The 23259-nt window shown below is 37.9% G+C and overlaps 1 protein-coding gene and 1 long non-coding RNA gene across 2 annotated transcripts; both read right to left on the bottom strand.

The window, feature by feature from the left end:
* Positions 1 to 11836: 11836 nt before the first annotated feature.
* Positions 11837 to 13176, bottom strand: LOC121656307. The gene is made up of 3 exons (XR_006013386.1): positions 13115 to 13176; positions 12029 to 12150; positions 11837 to 11943 (listed from the first exon to the last, which is right to left on the bottom strand). It is a non-coding gene; the product is annotated as an uncharacterized LOC121656307 (long non-coding RNA).
* Positions 13177 to 14443: 1267 nt separating this feature from the next.
* On the bottom strand, positions 14444 to 20308 carry LOC121657077 (voltage-dependent T-type calcium channel subunit alpha-1H-like). Its single transcript, XM_042012447.1, has 15 exons — positions 20242 to 20308; positions 19757 to 19880; positions 19224 to 19408; positions 18956 to 19082; positions 18674 to 18799; positions 18246 to 18335; positions 17858 to 18056; positions 17569 to 17717; positions 17356 to 17465; positions 17146 to 17279; positions 16953 to 17011; positions 15649 to 15727; positions 15376 to 15497; positions 14871 to 15029; positions 14444 to 14580 (listed from the first exon to the last, which is right to left on the bottom strand). The coding sequence occupies exons 2-15, from the start codon at positions 19787 to 19789 to the stop codon at positions 14461 to 14463; spliced, it is 1692 nt and encodes a 563-aa protein (XP_041868381.1). The 5' UTR covers positions 19790 to 19880; positions 20242 to 20308; the 3' UTR covers positions 14444 to 14460.
* Positions 20309 to 23259: the final 2951 nt, after the last annotated feature.

Below are 23259 nucleotides of genomic sequence, written 5' to 3'. Positions count from 1 at the left end.
CCACCATCGGCTTGCAAAACACCAGCCTCTCGTCTCCACCTGCAGCCACCACCATCGGCTTGCAAAAGGCCAGCCTCCCGTCTCCACCTGTAGCCACCACCATCGGCTTGCAAAAGGCCAGCCTCCCGTCTCCACCTGCAGCCACCACCATCGGCTTGCAAAACACCAGCCTCCCGTCTCCACCTGCAGCCACCACCATCGGCTTGCAAAACACCAGCATCCCATCTCCATCTGCAGCCACCACCATCGGCTTGCAAAAGGTCAGCTTCCCCTCTCCACCTGCAGCCACCACCATCGGCTTGTTGAACACCAGCCTACCACCTACAGCCACCACCATCGGCTTGCAAAACACCAGCCTTCTGTCTCCACCTGCAGCCACCACCATCGGCTTGCAAAAGGCCAGCCTCCCGTCTACACCTGCAGCCACCACCATCGGCTTGCTGAACACCAGCCTCCCGTCTCCACCTGCGGCCACTACCATCGGCTTGATGAACACCATCGTCCCGTCTCCACCTGCAGGAACCACCATCGTCTTTTAAAACATCTGGAAGACGACATGACACCACCTGCAGGAACCACCATCATCTTCTTCCAACACAGTACTGTACAAAAGTCTCGTGCCACTCCTTTTCTTTCCTTTCCATCTCCAACGTTGACCTTGTCTCGAGCAGTAGTTTCTGTTGCTCAAGACAAGTTCAACTTTTCCTGAAACATTTTACACCTGGAATCTTTTCTATGTTCCTCCATCATCAGTAGTTCAGGCTTTCTGCATGTTTGGAGTTTTTCGTTCGTTGGCTTCTTTTTAGTTTGTTTTCAGTCCAGTTCTTGGACCTGACTGCTTTAAGAGGAATGTGTCTTTGTTTTATTTATGTTTGTTTGTCCATATATTTATGTTTGTTTGCCTCTTAACACTGACCTCTGAATCATTCAGGTGCATAAAGGCTTTTAGCTCAAAGGATGATCCAGTGTTACATCGACACATGACAGAAAACTTAAAACTGATTTTAATTTGGATCTTTAGGCTCTTTGTTAGCCGCCTGCCACAAAGATATCATTATTCATTCTGATTTCTTTGTTAAATATGAAAAATATCAAAATATTTTAACAGGCATAAAAAATTGTATTTTGACCCAACAAGTTGATTCCCAGAGTTATCAGCAGAAAACTTGGTATTTCTCAGCGTCCGCTGGTTGAGATATGTGAACTTTCCACTTCTTTTATTCTCAACTTGTCCAGTTGGTGTGCTGCTTCTGTATGAGTGTGATGTTTTAATTTGAAATGAACCAGGATGTCGTGTTTGGAGAAGATCCTGAGTTTCTCAGACACTCTTGCTACATATGGAATGACAACATTCTTCTCTGTTCATGATGCTTTTCCAGGTGTTTAAGCTGATTTATTGAAAGTCCAATTAGGATAAACAGGTTTGAAGTGCTTCCTTAATGTGGTTTTGTTCCTTCAGTTTTCCCTCCGTCCTCATAGGAACATTTTCAGCCTGGTGGAGTGAGGTTCTGATGACGGACACTTTGTGTTCCAGGAGCTGGTGTGAGTCAAAAACTAGATCCTGGTCTGTGTGGGTTTCTGGTAAACATCAGTGTTTACTTTTCCGGGTGCCGGGGGGTGTCCCGGTGCCCGAGACGTCCTGACTGAGGAGAACATTGTCAAAGACTGAAGGTAAACAGAGAAAGTGTTGCTCATGTTTAGAGAGGATAGAAGGTCTTTAGTTTCTTTTATTTATTTATTTAGGTTGTTTTTTCTCTTCAGTGAGTGCATCCAGTTTCCAGCTCGGACCGTTAGAGTCTCCATCCACTGGGACAGCGCCTGAGGTCACCATGGAAGCCACTTCACTAAGTTTTACATTTAGTTTAACTTTTTTATACAATTCACCATTTTTCTTTAATGTTTTCTTGTTTTCATCTTATGTGTAACTAGTTCTGAAACACGATAAGTGAGTTTTTTTCTTTTCTATTTATATTATCCCTCTGCAATGTCCACCATCCATCTCTGATCTCCACCTGCAGCCACCACCATCAGCTTGCTAAAATCCAGCCTCCGGTCTCCACCTGCAGCCACCACCATCGGCTTGAAAAGCACCACCCTCCTGACTCCACCCGCAGCCACCACCATCTATCTACTATCACAGCAGCTACCAGACAAGAGACAGGGTCCACCGTGGACAAGTCACCAGTCCATCGCAGGACCAACACACAGAGACAAACAAGCACCCTCACTCACTCAGAATCCAGAGTACCTGGAGAGAAGCCACACATGCACGGGGAGAACATGCAGACTCCACACAGAAAGGTTCCAGCTGAGCTTCAAGCCAGGAACCTTCTTGCTGGGAGGCCACAGTGCTAACCCCCACACCTCCATCCAGCTCATCTTCCAACTTACACTGTTAGAAACAGAACTACACATTAAACCTCCACCTGAATCGCCTCCATGGTAACATCCTCTCTTCAGCTCCATCTCATCTTCCATCTAGCTCCATTAACTTGAGGTATTTTTATGTTCCTCTGTCTCTGCAGTCTGGCTGATGGACTCCTCCACCTTCTGCTTTGACACTCACAATTTTAATTGTCTTTCAGACTAAAATGACACAGCTCCATCTGCAGTCTCTGACACCCACCTGCAAAGCATCCACCTCCAGGAAGAAACATCCACCTTCCTTCTATACCAACCACCTCTGACATCAAGAAACTAAATCCACCTTCAGCCTCCACCTTCTCGCACCACCCTTAAGGCAAATCTCACTTTCATCCTTAACCTGCAGACTCTATCATCCACCCTGAGTTAAAACACCTCCATCTGTTCACATACTTTCCAACTTACACTATTTAAAAACAAATCTACAGATTGAACCTCCTCCTGAATTGTCACCATGGTAACATCTTTTCAGCTCCAGCCTCCATCATCTACCATCTGTCTTTGTACATGTAGCTCCACCTGCAGTCTCTGCCATCAACCTGCAAAGCATCCACCTCCAGGAAGAGAAATCCACCTTCAACCTCCACCTGCTGCTTTTACCATCCACCTCCTCCTGCTGTCTCCTCCTCCATCTTCCAGCTGATAAAGGAGGTGTTGATGAAAGGAAGCTTCATGGTAAGGAAAATGTTCCTGTTTAAATGTTTGTTTAAATTCCTTTGAACTGATCATTTCTCTCGCTTTGACCTTTTCACTGACTGATCTGTTCAACCACCGACACACTGCTGTCCTTCTTTGATTGATTATATCTTTGTTTCCTTTCAGGCCGACATCAGGAAGTTCATCAGTGATCAGACAGACGATGGTCAAGTCTACGCAGAGTCAAATGAAGAGCACTTCCTCAGAGACCATCATGATGAAGATGTTGAGTCAGATGTTTTTAAAAAGGTAAAGAAAATAGACTGATCCACTATTCTCAACCCAAATAAAGCCTTTGGTCTCTGAATGCATATCATTCTTTACTGTGATTTTCCTCCAGACCCAGCTGGACTTCACAGACATCCAAATCAGACAGCAGTCGACCAAGAGCCATTCCTCCACAACTTTACATCCCATTATTTCTGCTTCCATTCCTCCACCTCCACACTCAGCACCAACACCATCTCATCCTTCCTCGGACTGGGAATGCTGCTTCACACGGGCCTTTTCACTGGACTTGAAGCTCAAACAAACTCTCTTCTGATGAAATAAAAAGTCCTGACTTTCAATTGTCAAAGATTTTGTGCTCATTCCACAAGTATTACCATGAAAGAGAAACCTGAATAACTGAGATTTTCATCAGTTTGTGGGATTTTTATGCTTTTAAATATGATTAAAATTTTCTCTGTGGCTGTAAAATCTGAAAGTGATGAATTGTTTTTTCATTTAGGTGTAAACAAGTGTGTAAAGCAGCAGATGTCACTTCACACCTGCAGAGGAAAACAGTCTAGTAGTTTTCTTTTTTGTTTGTTTTTTAATGCACTTGTATTGTTTTATGCATCCTGCTGTAATGTTTTATGTAAAGCACTTTGAATTGTCTTGTAAATGAAATGTGCTATACAAATAAATTTACCTTTGCTTTAAGTATAGAGTCGAATTATTTCAATATTATAGTTTTTTTTTTTTTTTAAAGTTTGTATTAAGAGTATATCTGTAGGAACTATTTATCTCCTGATAGTAATAATTCAACTTGGTTGGATAATTCATTTCAGGTTATTTTTTATATTTGTTCTGAGAAAATGTTTTCTGTCATTTAGCTGAGTTTCTTTGTTTTTTATTTAATTATGAGCCATTTGGGGTAACTAAATGTATAAATATCGTGTCAGTTATGATGTCTGCAACTAAGGTGTTTACCATTCGAAATAACTAGAGCATTTTGTCATTTCTGTCAAAATGTCCTTCAGAAAACGAGTTCAGAGGACAACTGGAATGCACAATAAGCACTTGTGTGCATATTTTAGACATTTCACAGCAGTTTATTACACTTCATATTGGACACTAGTGTGGCAAGACGATGTGTGAGCAAAGGAAGAATAAGTTCATTTTCCGGCTTGGGGTAGTGGACAACCACAATTTATTATAACATTCTGCACACCAAACATAGCACATTGCTCTGTGCAGTCCAACCAGTCTGTTTGGCAGCACTTCCCATATATATCCTGAGGCACCACCCTCACAATTGCAGTAGGCCTATCACAGCAGACTTCTAAAAAAATAATTAAGATAATTAACAAAACATCATTATACTGAAACATGTTCTTATGTGCTCAATTCTACAGTATATAAATGAACAATTCAAACAGGACCATGGAAAACCAGACAACATATTTGGTACAATCCTCAATGTCCACCTTTTACCTTCTAATTACATCCATTCAATTATTCAATCAAGACTGAGAAGATGCTCACGCACACACACTACAAGAGAGCTTCATGGTAGACAGGCCTCCTCACTGAACAATTCTTTCTTAGAAGAAAAACACTTTACACTGAGTAAGCACAATAAACAGTGGATGTTAGGTGCCCATAATTCACCTTTGCACACAAGAGGTAACAAATCTCAGGAGGGAGCTTCTAAGATCACATAGTTTCTTGCTATACATGTAGAGAAATGGCAGCCTCTAGCCAACGCAACACATACTTGTGCTATTACATCTACCTCCAACCATGTATGAACGTAAATAGAAGAAAGGCCAAGAAGCATCTGTTGGAATGTTAGCAGAATGAGGATTTATAGATACAGTGCTCCAATAAGGATGCAGGACCTATGTGGGAAATAGTATGAATGATTTAACATCTGACTACATTTACATAAAGCAAAATATGCTGCAAAGAAGGGATCCTCAAAGCACTTAACAAACAAAAAATAAAATAAAAAATCTGACTAATGGAGCAACTAAGGGCAAGTTGTGATGAGGATCTGGCCAGGAACAGAGAACACCAAGGAGAAATTAAAGCGAAACTACAGAACTTTGGAGGATTTTCTCTCTTTGGCGCCCTCTAACGAAGGTTCATTCTGCTTATTCTGTCTGCAGCCAGTCTGATGTTCCATGACTCTTGGTTTATTTCTTGTTCTGCCACTTTCACTCTTTCCACGCTTCCTTTAATAATGTCCACTTGTGTTTCTTTGTTAAATCAACCATGGTCCACATCCAAAATGTGTTTATATCCAGTTGCTGGTGTATGGTACGGTACTGTAAAGCAAAACACAGCTGTCACTCGATGCCCTGGGCTGGAACACAAAGATGTGAAGTGAGGTTTCTCAGCCCCAGGATGCTACAGGGCAATGACAGCCCGAGGAATGTGCATTATGAATGTTACCATTATTCAAGTCAGTTTTTGCCTGAGATTCAACTTTTCCACATCTCCTGATCAAGATACATCAGGGTGCGGACCAAAGTGTTTTTTTGTGGCTTATATTGCAACGTCTTTAAAACATTTAATGAATTGTCTTTTTCTGTAACTCCTGTAGTCTCTGTCTCGCTCTCTCTGAATATCACTACTCTCACTCACAGAGCAGCTGTGGAAGATTTGCAAACACAAACTAGTTATGACCTAAAGTCAGTTGAGGCAGATTCAGATATTTACTTTTGGAAACATCTGAAAAAATGTCAGTGGACTGCATTCATGCATCCACTTCTATGACCTGCCAGCTCAAAATTTGCAATACACTCCATATTCCCGATGCTAAAATTAATACAAACTTAGCATGAAAAATAGGTAAATATGTGTTTGTTCAGTTATTTCTCCTATTTAATAACAGCAGCTGGTGCTGTATTATACAGCACTAGCAAACCAAATGAATACTCTTTACAACAAGGTATAAGTTGTAAGGAATTGTGTTTCTGTGCAATGAACAAATCCCCCCTCTTGGTACTCTGTTTATTATTGTTGATAACTTCTTCCAGAACCGTAAAGTGCACCTAACATTTTCCGGGTCTGAGTGAAGGACTTTCATGATCTCCGAATGTCTATCTACGTATTCTATGCTCATTCCGTCCTTACCTGAGCTCAGAGAAGAATAACACCGTGATAAAAAGCCAAGAGAAGTGGTTGGTTTTACTTCTACATGAATGATGATCTAATTTTCTAATGAACTGATGTGAAGTCAGCCAACAATGTTTGCAGGATACCATACATACATCCTTTAACAGTTAAATGGGCAACAAACTTCTCTCTTGATCCATTTTTTTCTTCTTTTCTCGTTCTTCATCTTTAGAGCTCCACTCCATCAAGTTTGTCTGTTGACTCGGATCGAAAGTACCACCTTCAAGCAATGGAGGCACTCTCCGTACATGCATTCTTTGCTGAAGTCTGGCAACAAAGACTTTCCATTAGATACTTGATGCTTCTGGTTTTTATTACTTTGTGGTAAAAGAGCTTATCGGCCATGAACTGAGTGTTGGCATGAATCTTGCAAAGACATGTGTCTCGATCTTGGACTTTTGGTCTCATTATCCAAAATGGACGGCTTTTGTAAAATTGACTGTAGGATATTTGCATGTGATGTACCTCTGTAAACTTTTGCCAAAGAGCGTGTAGTGATTCACACAAGAACCACTTCTGCATTTTACTCTTTTCCTTGTTAGTGTTTCTTTTTTATTCTGTTGAAGCTCTTGAGTTGTCGTCATGCTCCAGAAAATATTTTATTAGTTTCTGTGTAGAGGGAGTAGTAGTGTTTGAATGTGTTTCCTCACATACAGCAGACCAGGTCTTTCTTTGTTTTTGCAGGTCATTTTGGTTGAAAGGCCAAGCTCTTTTGAAGCAAGACTCAGTAGTTTGTAATTTTCCCTACCAAAATCTTTGAAATTATTTGTTTATCTTTTGTGTTTCCTGATTCTCTAAATATTAAGTTGATGTTATGTTGATGTCAATTTTATTTTCACGAACATTTTTCTAAAATTATTCCGCAAACAGAAGTTTTGTTGCAGGTTGGTGAACATTGGCAGATCATAACATCAGAAAGACTCCTCTGAAATGCTTCTTTCATAAACGGTCAGATTAGTGGTCAAATGTTTATTTTTTGGTCTGCCCATTTTTCAGCTGTGTGTCAATTAATTAGGGACATAGCCTGTTATTTATTATTATAAATAGTTTTCCTAAGTGTTTACTGCTTTCTTCATTTCCTCTTACTCAGCACATTTGGTTTAATTTGCTGTTTTTTTTTTTTTTTTGTTTGTTTTTTCTTTACCTGGTCCTTGTTAGTTAACCTTTGTGTATATTGTTTTAATTTTATTTACTGCCACATCACCTTCATTTCCCTGTGTTCTCCTTGTGGTAAGTCTGTTTGTTTTAATTTTTCCTTCCCTTATTCCTTTCATTTAACTTTTGATTCCTGCCTGTTTTTTGTCCTGCTTTGTCAGTCCTGCATTTCTCAATTCCTCGTTTCTGTTGCCTTAATCCTTGACAGAATTTGCACAAAAACTTTGTAAGGTGGTATGATGCTTTTTTAGTTCGGGCGGTGCATAAACAAACCCAGTTAACAGAAAGCTACAACAAGTGATAAAAGTCCAAGAAGAGACAGCAAAGACAGTAATACAATGGCAACTTTAGGCTCTTTAACTCTCCTCAGCACATTAAATGTGATATGATGTATCATAAAGTTGACAATAATTAATAGCACTCCTGGGTCTTCTTCCAGTATGAGCTGCGCCACATTTTTACTACCGAAAAACTTCAAGCTTAGATCATGCAAAACCTTTTCGCAAATTCTACGAATGTCTGACCAAGATGGGAGGAGGTCTTTATGCAGTCCTGCCAACGTTTTCAAAATTATGTGTTCTGACAACTTAATTAGTTGATCTTTTGATAGCTTTGAGAAAATACCATATCTCTCTAAAAGTTTTAGAGTGAGAAGAATAACAAAATTACGGACAGTTGAGACGTACGCCATGATGTCTGGGTTTTGTGAAAAAAGGATATATATTTTATTTTTATTTGGTTTGGAGAGTTCTTCATTAAACAAAGGTTTAATTTTTAACATGTTGACAGTATAGAATGAAATGGTAAAGTTTAAACGGAAGGTATGTTTTTAAAACACATGTCACAAAGGCATAACCATTTCTTTTGATCTTGTGTTGCCATGGCATCATTTGACATCATGGCAACACATGCTTGGGTAGATGACAGATGCACGCTAGTGATGGTTACCCGCGGGTCGGGTTGGGGCGTGTCAAAGAATTTTCGCTTCACTGCGGGGCGGGTTGGTGTGGTTTACTATTCTGAAATATCTAGTTCTATCTATTAATTTTATTTTTTGTCAAACTGAAAATAAAGACCTTAATCTGTGTCTACATTTTGTTACTATAATATGTAAGACAAAATATTTATCAGTTATTTAAACACAGGTCACGTTTTGTAACGTAATGTCCACGTAGGCGCGTAGTAGGCTTCGCAGGCTACGTGCAGAAAGCGCCAAGCAGACAAGCAACAAAAGATGGAAGAAGAAGTGTTGAATAACATTCGTTCGGGAGTTTACGTCCTTAAAAAGAAGGAGGGTCAAATGGCTAAATCACAGATTTGGACAGGTTCAACGAGGTAATCAGTGCAGACAACTGCAGCAGCATTGGCTATGTGCTTTATAACACTTAAACGCTTTAAAACACTTTATTTATTTGCCTATTTATGTTTATAGGCTTAACGTTCAAATGAAAATACATTTTGTGTTGCCAGTTTCCAGTGCCAATTTAGGAGACCATATGCACCTTTCTCAGACTAAATAAAAGCATTCGTCAATATAACATGTGTTTTAATGGGGTGGGGCGGGTTAAAAAAATAGAAGCGGAGGTGCGGGGCTGTTTGGTGCGGTCCAATTTTTTTAAAAGCGCGGGACTCGCGGGTCGGAAAAAACCCCGACCCGCGCATCACTAATGCACGCTGAGTGGGGACAGAGAGGGGCCTTGTCAGGCATCCATCTGAATCTGAAAAAAAATCTGACAGAAATAATACACTAGTCTAATCATATCAGGAAGTCCTGCGTATCAGAACCTGCAAGATAAAATGAGGCTTTAATGATGTCATAGTTTACAGACTTGTTTTCTGAGGTAGTTGTAATACTGAACATAACTTATAGTGTACAAATGGTTAAAAAATACTTCTAGTGACATTTTTATTGGCATAAAAATTTACCCACATAAAAAAGTAAAAATAATTTTAAATACTTTACTTTTGTTATGACAATGGCACCAGATTCAGGTATGAGTAAACTTACAAATAATAATAATAATAATAACAACAATAACAACAACAACAACAATAATATTAATAATTTCTTTTTTTTTCTTTGTGTGTGTGCATGTGTGCATATAGAGCAGTGGTAATTGTGAGTGGGGTTATTACTCAGGAGCTGTGGAAAGTGTTCTAAAACTTAAATAAAACAACCTCCATGGGGGAGCAGATAGTGTTTAAAAGTTGTTTTAAATCTCTTCCATTCTTTTAGTTACTTGATCTTGAAGCTGTTTTTTTATTTTGCAGATTTGACCAACTTTTGTTCAAGACTCATCCTTATTGGACCTACAGTTTAACTCCCATCCACCACCACACCACCGTGCAGCCCTATAAATCTCTTAAAATATATTAAATATATTAATAAAAATTAATTATTAATAAACTAGTCTGTCTGTCTGTCTGTCTGTCTAATTAGGTTTGTTTATTGGAGCAAATGCAGTGGACATCCAAGACTTCTCCTGTATTGTGTAACTTTTCTTTATGAATTACTTTTTTAAAAAGAAATATCTTTCAGTCTTCCAATGAATTTTCAGACAACATATGCTAGTAGTTTAAAATGTTCTAAATATTTTTTTTGATCAGTCTATTATAACGTTTGTGAAAGAAGTTTAGCTGCATATGGTAATCACTCATATATACTCATAATAATCACATGTATATTCAGTTTCTTTATGTAATATTGTTAATCCATTCACTTTTACATTTTCATATTGTGTGTTCTCATTTTACAGAATACTGAAGTTACAGTTTTCATTGTGTATGCGTGTGTGAGGTCAGACTGACCACTTTCTTCCCAGAACTCTGATATGGCAGAGTTGAGACTGGTTTTCCACCTGCTAGATAGAAATAGTTGTTTGGGATATCAGCTTGTTGTGGTATGTGGACTTTGTCTGAAAACTGGAAGAAAGTGGTGCCACTAAGTCTTCTATTCCTCATATTATTTTGCTGTTTGACCTTCAGCTGGGGACCAGCTGAATAAAACAGTTTCTCTCTGATGAATCATCAGAGTCTCTCCCGACTTCATGCGAGTTGGGACGATCACTCTCTAACTTGCAAGTAATTCTTTATTCAAAATAAATAAACCTTATATATATATATATATATATATATATATATATATATATATATATATATATATATATATATATATATATATATATATATACTTTTACTCATTCCAGACTCTTGGTAATTTTTCTAAAACACGTTACTTACTTTTTCAGGTGTTTTTCAATGGCCTTTCGTCCATAAATCCTTTCATATCTTGTTCTCACAGGATCAACAAACAGCTTCTTGGTCAGTGGACAGATGAGATGTGGAGGTACAGGCTGTTCTGCCGACTCCACCAGTTTCTGTTAAATAAGAAGTAGACAGCACATACTATATTAACATGTCATACACTGAAAAATTTCAGGGCTCGAAATAACACATATATGTGTAAGTTTGTGCACGTAAAATTGGAGCGGTGCGCATAAATTTTGACTGCACATGCACCTGTGCAAGTACGGAAAAAGCTATTCACCTGTAGGTGGAGTGCTGCAGAGCTCACCTGAACAGTTTATGTCCCCACACAAGGAAACAACTCGATAAAAACTAGTTTCTGACATACTGTGCTTGTTTCACAGAATTACAACAAAGTTAAAATCGTTTTATTTTCAGATTTTAAATTTGAAAAACTTGATGTTTAAAATGGATGTACCTGTAAACATACAACGAGGTACTTTATTCTCTGTCATACAATAAAAGTTAAATTTATTTCCAAATGTATTTTCGTAGCCAACGCTTTATTCTGGAGGTATTTTTGACTAAAGCAAGTTACAAACATTTTTCCAGACGTCAGATACACTGAGCAAAAACAAACAACAACAACAAAAAAAAAGATGGTAGAATATGTTTGAAGTAATCTGTCCATAAAAAGTCAGATCTTTGAAGAGTCTATATTATAATTTCACCTTTAACATAAAACTTCCTGAAAACTATCAAAACATACAAATTCCAACAAGTCTTCTTAATTTAACTAGATAAAAAAAAAGCTTACAAAGGTGATTATTGAAATCATGTCAGTAATTAAAAGAAAATTATCTACCTGCTTTTTGTACTCAAAACCTGACTGACTCTCGTATTCCACCTTGCAGTGAAATACTGTTTTATTACTTACTTTTGTGTCACAGTCACTTTGCTCTGCATCTGACTCGGCAAGACAGCCTCTGGAAAGGCATCATATCCATGAGTAGCAAAGTAGCTTGTCAAAAGACTCTGTAAAATAAGAACGGGACATAAATCAAAGTATTGTTGTAATGTAAAGGTAATTATGATCAATTTTGAGACAAAGTGTATGAACCTCAGTGATGCTTGATGGGTCAGCTTTGCTTTTTGGTTTCCTCATCTCCAAAGAAAGAACAGTTTCAATCTCAAAAAGCTTGACCCCATCTCTGCTTGTTTCTGGTTTGAAACAACATCCTCCTAAAAGAGAAACAGGTGTGTGATTTAATACTCATTCAGCCAGTCTGCTGTCAGCTGCCTGTGGGGACAGTTTTGTTCCTACCAAACTACAACAAAACTGTCAGACATGTCACTGAAAAAGTCCACACTCATTCTCGATGGGATGGAAGCAACAATGGCATCATCTTATCCCGTTATTGTTTCCCTTGTTCCTACATTTTTTTCATTCGTGTAATTAGTAATGCAGAACCTTTTCAGTTTGCATTAACTATCTGATTCTGTTTCCATCTCTGCATGTCATTTTCATTGGGAGGCACTTGGCTGCAGAAACGTCATTGCACCATCCATAAAGACACATCAAAGTTGGCAGGAAAACAGTACATTACTGTCCAAGATATAATAGGCTTCTTTATATATTCATTTATTTATTCATTTTTGAGGGTAACGTTCGCTTAGACTTGACTCTGCACAAATATGGGCTTTGCTTGTAACAGAAAAGGGAGAATTTAGCAGCAGTACGATTTCAGGCGTTGCAGGCTCTCACATCATTTAGTTTTTCCACATGATCTTTTGGATTTCTGGGTTAGTTTTTCTTAAATTAAGAATGGTGTGCAATATTTTCTGTGTTGTTTATATTGACATACTTTTGACAGCTGGTAAGGACCTTTTTGTTTTGTCCTGATACATAAGCTATATAATCTTTAGTTAGTTTTTTTTATATTTTTTGCCTTAACTGGGATTTCTGTTTCTTTAAGCTCAGGATTAAAGCCTACTTTCCAGTCTTATTCTGTGATTGATCAACTCTGACGGCATTAGTATACAGTAGGCCTGCCATTAGCCCTAAATAAGAACTTTGACTTTTGCTCTTGAAATAATCCATAGATTATAATCCATAGAAATAAACCTTGAAGAATGTAATGAAAATAAAACCTCAAAAAGATTATATAAATTATTTTGTAAACTTTGAGGTTCCATGAAAAGTTACCTGTTGCATTACTGATTCCATGCAGAATGTTATTCACCACGTTCCCAAGGAGGATTGAATCCTTTCTGTGATGCTGCTGCTACAACAGAGCCCAACGTACAGGATGACTGATGCCACCACAGAGTTAATAGAAGGTCCTCAGGAGAGCCCCCTTCATTTCAAAAGACTGCAATCTCCTCAGAAGATAGACGTGCTCTGACCCTTCCTATACAATGGGTCCGTGTTGGGAGTCCAGTCCAGTTTATTGTTTAGGTATATATATATATATATATATATATATATATATATATAATATTTTTTTAACAGTGTTTTAACTGTCAGGTTTCTCCAGGTGAGCAAGAGCATGGTGTAGGCTGGTAGGCGAACTGCAGTGGATCCATGGAGGGTCCCACTGTGGTGTGGAGGTGTCCCAGGATCAGTCTCTCCAGTGTTTTCATCAGGTGGGACATGAGAACCACCGGCATGTAGATATACCTGTACCTGTAGCTCCACACAGGAGGTCTTCCAGAGCTGTGGTACCACCTTCAGCTTGAGGATCAGGTTAAACACATGCTCCAAAACTGCACACAGTTCATTTGCACAGGACTTAAGGCGGATTTATATTTGCGCAGCGTCTGCATCACCGCTGTAGGTGCTGCGTAAGTTGAAAGGAACACGATGAATCCGAAGAAAAACAACAGATTTGTGTACAAATCTGAAAGATTAATATTCTTTTAATTTTTTTTTTTCAAATCATATTTGAAAAACTTCACACCTATTCAGCCTATTTAAACCCTTTAATCAATGTCTTAACTCATTCCAGTACATTTAAAAAATAAAGAAAAGAAAAGAAATAAATTGAACAACAACATAGAAAAACAACAGATTTGTGTACAATTAACCAGAGGAGACTGTAACATACAGCACCGCAGGACTAAGTTTAGCCAAATGGTGGTGTCTATCAGAGGCACACAGTCATGGAACTCACTACCAGCTCATATTAGAAACTGTGACAACTATCTCACCTTCAAGAAAACACTAAAAGAGTGGTTAAAAACAAACCAGTCCTGTACTCATGTGTAACTAACATCCTGTTTACCTTTTATTACTAACACTGTGTTTAATGTTTATTGTAACTATTGTAAATATGAGATGTTTGTCAATGTTTGTTCAATGTGCCTGCCTTAGGACAACAGATGCAATTTAGCTTTTGTGGCTAATTCTGGCATATTTACTGTGAAGCTTTTGCTCATATGTTGATTAATATGCATTGTCCTAAATAAATAAATAAATAAATAAAAAAAAATAAAAATGTATAAGGCTTGTATACACAATATTTACAGCCATTTTAACAACAGATTTTAGTTTTACAGGCTGATTGAATCCAATGGTGTGGATTGATCATCACTTTGGCCCAAGGTGGAGATCCCTGCATTGTCCTCTGCTGATGTAAACATTTCTTGCCCGAGCAGGTCTGTCTCAACTTCCTGAGAAAGACAGAAGTATGCAAGCATTTTGTATTTCACTTTCAAAGTAAGGAATCAAAAATGGGCTTCTGTCATCAGTATGTTTTGAAAATGAAGTTAAGGTTTATAGGTTCACCTTGATACATTACACTAAGAGATTTAATCAAAATCTCTTTCTCATCAAGTTCATTAGAAGAACTTTTTTGTTTGTTTTTTTTTTATCATGAAGCCATGTCAGATTAAAAAGATTAAAAAATCTTAAAAGCTTTACAGCCGTTCCTGAAATGTTTCCGTGTGAACTGCAGTTATACCTCCTCACAGTCTTCCAGGACTTGCATTGTCAATGCTACAATCAGATTTGTCAGCAAAAACTGAGCCAAAATGAGAAAACTTGAAAAGTAAAGGGGAGAGACCCAGACGAGAAAGCTCGGACAATTGATGTCATCAGACCGGCATTTCCTCATTGTGTCCTGCAAGGCACAGAGTAAAGTTTTGTTAACAAATTAACAAAGCTTTCTAAACTTAAAAGTTTGAATCAAAACAGAAACACTCAAGGGTCCAAAACTGTATTTATGTGAAACACACAACTAAATATTTAATTTAAAAACACAGTCCATAAACTGGTAATACAGTTTAAAATACATAAAATATCTCATTATTTGTGTATTTTTGTAATTCTTTAATTTTAAATAATGGCTGCAGTTGAAGTGTTTGTTTTAAGTGACAACATACTGTATGGTAGCTGGTCAGGGTATGAGCAAAATAAAACCATCATACTGGGAGTTTGCATGCATGCATGCGTGAGAGCATTCATACTTTCAAAATCCCACTCCAGTTGTCTCCCGTGCACACTTTGTAGAGTGTGAGCATAGCCATGGGGAAGTTATGAAAGTTGCTGTTCCGGTGCAACCCCAGACACGGATAATCAGGAGAACACTCTGATCGACACAGAAACAAGCAAAGCAGATATCCAGATGCAGATTTTTCTATGTGAGTAATGCATCTTCTGCTCCACAATGTCAGTGCAAATATGAAATCAGCCACTGGATCCAGCAGCGTGTCCATATTTGAATAATATGAATATATTACCTAACTTGCCAAAGAGCTCCACTCCCAGCACGCCGTAGATGAAGGAGAAGAATAAGTAAAGAAGAAAGATACTCCAAACCTGGAACAAAAGCATATGTTAAATTCTCTGCTTACCAAACCTCATAACCCAGAAACTAAATTTTCAAAGTATTTTGTGCACCTTAAAGGAAGACTGCAACATTTTTAAACCTTGGTCCCAAAGTACATGAAAATATCTCATTATTGTGCAAATGCAGGGCAACTTGTATAAGTCTAAGTACAGAAGAGACAAAGCCAGAGTGAAACTAAACACGGAGTACAATGGTTGGCAGTTCTATCTGACTTTAGTGAAATCAATTGACCTGAAAGGACACAAAACACCCATATGCTTGTTTTGGCATAGTCTTATGGAATCTAAGCCATAGTTTGCACTCCATGAGTGCGGACCAAAGTGTTTTTTTGTGGCTTAGATTGCAACGTCTTTAAAACATTTAATGAATTGTCTTTTTCTGTAACTCCTGTAGTCTCTGTCACTCTCTCTCTGAATATCAATACTCTCACTCACAGAGCAGCTGTGGAAGATTTGCAAACACAAACTAGTTATGACCTGAAGTCAGTTGAGGCAGATTCAGATATTTACTTTTGGAAACATCTGAAAATATGTCAGTGGACTGCATTCATGCATCCACTTCTATGACCTGCCAGCTCAAAATTTGCAATACACTCCACATTCCCAATGCTAAAATTAATACAAACTTAGCATGAAAAATAGGTAAATATGTGTTTGTTCAGTTATTTCTCCTATTTAATAACAGCAGCTGGTGCTGTATTATACAGCACTAGCAAACCAAATGAATCCCCTTTACAACAAGGTATAAGTTGTAAGCATTGTGTTTCTGTGCAATGAACAAATCCCCCCTCTTGGTACTGTTTATTATTGTTGATAACTTCTTCCAGAACCGTAAAGTGATCCAAACAGCTAGCAGTGAAAGTCCTTTTTTTAAGATTAAAAACAGAAATATTTTTTTTAATCGTGCAGGCATAACTGAGTGGTTAATGACACGTTGTTCTGAGTCAAGACAAACATAAGAGGTGCTGCTTTTGAAATTGAGAACAAATCCTATACCAAAGTAAAAATGCAAGAGAAATGTTGAAGCTCTTGACAGAGTTTGTGGCTTTAAATCACATTTTCATGTTTTGATGCATCTGCTTTATTTCTTCTGTCCTCGTTTGTTGGGATTCATCAGCTTAAATAAAAATTCCTGAACAAGATAGAAGAGTTCACACGTAATAGCCATGTAACCTTAATAAACAGTGTTTTTTACCTGAGACAGAGTCTTGTTAAGGGTTTTTATCAGGGTTCTTATCGTCTTGGCCTTCAGCACTAGCGAGAAACACAGGAGTTGTTGTGGAAAATGTTCATGTTTATGTACATGTATACACACACACATAAACAGACCTTCATAATAAATAATAAAGTTCTCATTGTTCAGTGCCTGTGTGTGTGAGTGTGTGCACCTTGAGAGAGCCTGAGCATCCTACACACTCTCAGGATGCTGGGATTGAAAGAAATGACGTTTGCCATCCTTAACTGGGTGAGAACAAAGCTAATGACGAAAAGCAAGATGATGATGATGTCCAGGAGGTTCCAGCTAAACACACAAACATCTTCAGGGACTTAAAGCATAAGAAAGGAGAACAGCAACGCCACTCATTCTAGTGTATTACCGGTCTTTTATGAACTTCATTACACCGAACACCACAAGTTTCAATAGAACCTCAGTGATCATGATGATCATGAACACATAGTTGGAGTAGTCAGTGACTTTGTTTATGACCTAAAATAACACACACACGCATCATTGTTACAACCAAGTCAAAGGGTTGAAGTTAAATCAGAATTTGAACTGTCAGTGGTGAGTGTGTGCTTGTGTGTGTTACCTCTGGCTGGTTATAGTGTTCGACCCCCATCAGCAAAACATTGATGATAAGGATGACAGTCACTGAGAGTTCCAGGGCTCTACTGGTACATATCATATATAAAAACTGCCACATCCAGGAACCTTCCGACGATGCCGTTTGCTCACGCTCTAAAACAAACAAGCCAGCATGTAAATGACAAAAAAATTTAAATATGCAAAAACAGGAAATATGCAACACTTGACACATTCAGGGATGCTCTTATCTAAAGACATAAAAAAAATACCACCTGCTGTTTGTTTGGTCTTACCAGGTGACTCCCCTTCAGTCCCCTGGCTTTCGATCAGATGTTCTTCGTTTCCCAACTCTACCTCCTCTTGTTTCTGGTTCATCTGACAATTGTGAAAGGTCTCCACCATTATACCGATGAACATGTCCAACAAGACAAAGCTCATCACCATGAAGGAGAGGAAATAAGGCAGAATCCATTTGTTGTAGTTCTTAATGGGCTGTAAGGTAATGGAGGAGGGGATATCCAAATCAATTTCAAGCAATTTCTGGTCCAAGTATTTGCAGTCAGAAAAGGCACTGGAGACACAAGAGATGGTCTCTTTTCCTTTTATTGACTGATTCTAATGGTGATGAGTACTGGATGACAGTTTGCACTGATCTCTGCACATGATAATTGTATAAAATACCTGCATGTCAACTCCTACAGCATCCAGTCCATCATACATGATGTTAACCCAGCCAGCCTTGGAGTACATCACAAAGAGGGCAATCATAGCCTAAATGGGAAGCAGAAATAACTGGTCAACGTACACTAACTTTGGAGGAAATAATTTTGGGTTCTATACTTTTATGAATATAAGTAAAATGGCTATCTGGGTTCAATTTATATATACATTAATTTGCTAGGAGATAGATGTGTTGCCAGATGTGTTAAGTCCTTGTCCATAAAATAAAATTTCTCCTGATACATTTTCCAATGACAAAAATCCCTTTTAGTCCCAGAATGTTCTCTGAAAAAGGCGTTTCCAGTTTGACTGTATTTCCAGATGGCATTAGTGTTAACTTGCATCCTTTCCCAATTTCCTTTCAGGCATCACTGAATGTCAATCTATACCTGCAGCAGGCTGTCAAAGTTGTACTGCTTCCGCTCCCAGTGGTAGTTGGCTGCCAGACAGTCAGACTTGTTGACAATGTTGCTTAAGTCCTCACCCACACAGTAGAAGAACTTCCCTTTAAACAACTAAAGACAGCGTGAGACTATTTTTATTTTCACCTGAAGGCATCTCTGTTAATTCCATAAAGAGGTACATGTCTGAGTGGTAACTGTGTGGTAAGTGTTGGCCAGAGCCAAGATTGAAAAGAAAAAGAAAAGATAAAAGCTATGTGTCCCCCTTACCTGCATGCCAAGAATGCCGTAAAAGAAGAAGAAGACAAAGCACAAGAGAAGAATGTTCAGAACTGGCTTCATTGATATCTTCAGAGCGTCCATAGCCAGCGTCAGTTTCGGGGATAGTTTAACCATCCTTGACCACACAAACATAAACAAATAAGTTTGTTGGAGTCAGTGTATGTATCTGAAGAAACAAACTGACACCATAAGGAAGCAGAACTGAGATGAGATACTACAAAAATGAAGAACACACACATAAAAACTAATAAAATACCTAAGGGGGTGGACAGCTCGAATTAGGCGAATGATTCTGAGAATGCCGACTATCTGGTGTTGCTCATGAACCACCAATGAGATGAGGATTTGGACTACAGAACTCATCACCAGCAAACCGTCCATCATGTTCCAGGGGCTGCGGAAGTAGCTCGTAACTCCAAATATCATACCAAATGCTGTGACCTGATGTCAAATAATAACAGCTCATCAGTCACCAACATATTTAAAACACAATGGATTCTTAGAGCAATCATGAAATCAACTAAAAATGAAAGATAAATTTTACATTTTACAGACGACACCAGACATGTTTACCTTCATGAACATCTCCACAAAACCAACAAAGCAAAAAAGGTAATCGGCCACATCTAGGATCAGTCGCTCCTAAAGGGCACAAAGTGATTCATTTTTAATCTTGTTTTTTTTAATAGCACTCATGTAACACAATTCATTGGTTTTATAAAAAAAATTATCTATGCTTGACAATAATTGTGTGTGTGTGTATTTTCTTTGAGGATTTATTTGTCTCACTGTGCCCTCGGGATCTATGTCAGGCCTCTCCATAGCGTTGGTGATGCAACTCAGCACAATGAAGAAGACAATTATATTGTCAAAGTACTGGTGTGAAACAGCATGCTGGCACAATATGCGGAACCTGAATACACATGCATACACACTTTAATTAAAACAGCTGTAATCAGTTAAAGAGTAAAAGAAAATAACGAGTTTAAGAATATAAAAATATGCCTCTGGGCACAGTCCCTGTTTTCTCCTTACAAAACACTTAAAAAAATTTAAATGACTGATTTTGACTTTGGGTTTGTGAGAATGGTTCAAATATATCCAATAAGATATAATTATAAGCAGTTCTATTATGCGAAATTTAATTGAAATCAATTAAAACCACCAGCATCTGAATAAAGACAAAAGCAAAAACCACAAAGATTCAGATAAAGTGACATTTGTGAAAACAGCCACATCAAACCACAATTTCCTGGATTAAATGCAAGTCTTACTTGTTCTTTGGAGACACTATGTACAATGTCCAGTCTTTATACTTTGTGCACCAGCGCTGCCCTCTTTGGTTCAAGGAACTCTGCAGGGTTTAGCAGTTTCACATCATTCAGCCTCGCTTCATTCATAGCATCAATTATTAAAGGTCCCATATTATACACTTTATTCCCAATCTGAGACCATTCATTAATATCTAAATGAAATATTTCCGCCATGGTATGGACAAATCGACCCTCAGTTTGAGTGCAGCGGCTTCTCTTCACCTCCCTCTTTTTAGCAGCTTCAGAAATGTGCCGTTTTATGACGTTCCGTTTGTGTCAAAAAAAAGTACATGTAATGTGTGTATGTAGATGTTGGTTTGTGTTGTTGCTACGTGTCTTTGGCTGATGTCTATTTCTTAAATGTTTTTGCTAAGTGTTGTTGGTTTATGCATATGTCTATGTTGCATACGTGTTTGTTGCATATGTATATGTTGCATATGTGTTTGCTGCATATGTAAATGTTGAACATAGTATTTGTTGCATATGTGTTTGCTGCATATGTAAATGTCGAACATAGTTATTTGTTGCATGTGTTTGCTGCATATCTATTTAGACGTTGTAGCACTCTGCAAGTCTCCTTACCTTCTGTGATTGGTTAATGTCGTTGCTTTCTGTTGTTGGTTCATGTCGTTGGTCTCTGTTGCTGTTGCCCTCGTCATTAATAAATAACTGTTAAATTGGACAATGTCTCATCTAAGTGTTTATTAAGTATTACAAAAATGCTGGACTTTCAATATAAAAGGTTTCAAAATGTTTCGTTTTTGACCTCGTTGTATTCACTTCAGGCATTAACTGGGACAGCAAAGGGGTCCTAGCGCAAACAGCGTTGGGCCAATGATAGGGGTTAAATTCTTGGTCTAAAACTTTAAAATTAACCCTGGAGTTCTTTGTATAAAGAAGTACACACATTGTATAGGCACACATTTATTTATACAAAGTATAAATGTGTGCCTGCATTTGCAGGACTCAGATCGCTCTGCATGGTAACTAGAGTCTGGGCCACTGGATTGTGTAATCATAGTTCAACCAATTGAAAATGTTTTACCACTAGGGGGCCTAATTGGTCAATGAGCGCTAAGCATTTTTTTTTTTTTTTTTTTTGAAACTCATTTATATTTCAATTGAGAACAGCCTTATCCTTGGAGGACATTTTAATATTTGAAATGATCAAAATACCATCCGTGCCTTCATTCAGGGACTCTAAGGACTCATTGCCAAGTTTTGGGGCCCCAAAACAGGGAATCATTGCCCATTGTGTATTCAAGTTTTACAGCATCATGAGGGCCACCATAGGCACAAAGTAAATTTCAGATGTAGCCATAGTGGGGAAAAACTTCTGTAACGCAAAGAGAATTTTGGATACATCCACAAAACTTAAAAAAAAAAAAAAAAAAATGTACAAGTTAATATTACTCCCAACAAGTTAAATTATTTCACAAGTAAAGGAAACGGCTTGTTTTCCATGTTTCCAAATATCTCATATTGTAATTTGAGGTTTGGCAAAACAGTTTGTTCACTATTGACACACTAACCAACTTTGACAGAATGAGCTTGTAAAATGTAATGAAGACTGGGGCGGAACATACAATTTTTTTTTTTTTTAATATATGGTTATTATTGGACTATATACCCACTTTTGATGTTTTAAAGAACTGTGATAATACCATTGACCAAAATCAAGTCTACAGAGGGGAAAAGAATAATAGCTTTCTAATGTATAAGAATGGAAAGACATTTTGGCCAAATTAAAAAAAACAAAACAAAAAAAAAAACAAAACAAAATGTGTTAGATTTAAAGATTAAATTACACCTCCAGTCCTCAATCAAGCCTTTTTAATATTTTTAATGTGACAAATTTCCAGTGCAATAAAAATAAATAAAAACTTAACAGTATCTAAATACCAAAGAACAATGTTTTTTGACAATCAGTGGTAGGGGATGTACATTCTGTTGAGGAATTAGAGCCTTCCCAAACATCTGGTTGCAGTAAACATAGTTTTATCATTTTCACACCAAAAAGCCTTAAATACAAGTATGAACTTATTGTAATGCTGTCCTAGAGCACAAAAAAAAAAAAAAAAAAAAAACACACAGTTGTGAAGCTTCAATTGTCAATTGGACTGAGTTCATTCAGTAGAACAGAAGTGAAACATCCTCTCCTCAATCAACCCAGTTCAGTTGAGAATTCAAAATTATGAAAACTCTTGGAATGTTTGCCTCGCCAACTGCAAGGCCTCGAAACAGATGTCCATTCCAAAGCACTCACTGTCCCTCAGTGGGTCAATTCGTTCCTGAAGGAGCATGTGAACCTGTCTTCTGACGTTTTCCGGTGTGTCAGGAACTATCACTGTCTCTTCTGTTTCCAATGGGGTTGGTCCTTGCCAGTCAACTCCATAACGATTTTCATCAATCTGCAAATGACAATAATAATAACAACAGCATAAATAAAAGATATTAGAATTGGAAACAGAGTCAGATGTTAAAATATGATTAAATATTCAAACCTGCTCGCTTGAAGGATCTGGTATGGAAGTGTTCGCCATTAATTGACCCCTAATCCACAATTGTTGAGGTGATCGACCTTGCTCTGTCGAAAGTGAATGTCTGTCCCAAGCTGCAGAAAAAAGCTCTAAATGCCGGTTTATTCTGGGTAGCATTACAAAATGAATGCAAGCCAAATCCAGTTCACTATCTGGATTTAAAGCTGCAGTGTCAGCCAGATATTGTAGTGCAGATCGGTAGTTCACAGTGACAACACACCAAACATCTCTCCAGAGCCTCTCGATTCTTTGGTTATGTACACTGCGTCCAGTGATAAAACTTTTTCTTTCTATAAAGAGCAATAATGCATAATCAGGTTAAATGTTCAACATAACAACAATGTGATAAAGTGTTCTATACGTAAAAAAAAAACTCAAGTAAATACCTGCTCCTCGTTCGGGATGCTCTAGCATATATCGAGCAACTTCAACATTTTCT

This window comes from Melanotaenia boesemani, chromosome 17 (assembly GCF_017639745.1).
Source record: "Melanotaenia boesemani isolate fMelBoe1 chromosome 17, fMelBoe1.pri, whole genome shotgun sequence".
Taxonomy (NCBI): Eukaryota; Metazoa; Chordata; class Actinopteri; order Atheriniformes; family Melanotaeniidae; genus Melanotaenia; species Melanotaenia boesemani.
This window is presented reverse-complemented; position numbering and strand designations above follow the sequence as displayed.

Bases quoted from the DNA above. Each gene is read 5' to 3' on its own strand.
- LOC121657077 (XM_042012447.1), bottom strand. From the start codon at position 19,789: ATGGAGAGGCCTGACATAGATCCCGAGGGCACA. The intron at 19,083-19,223 runs GTATTTTATTAG...TGTGTGGTCAAG, and splicing joins CGAGCTGTCCACCCCCTTAG to GATGGTTAAACTATCCCCGA. The intron at 17,718-17,857 runs GTAAGACCAAAC...TGTTTGTTTTAG, and splicing joins GACTGAAGGGGAGTCACCTG to AGCGTGAGCAAACGGCATCG.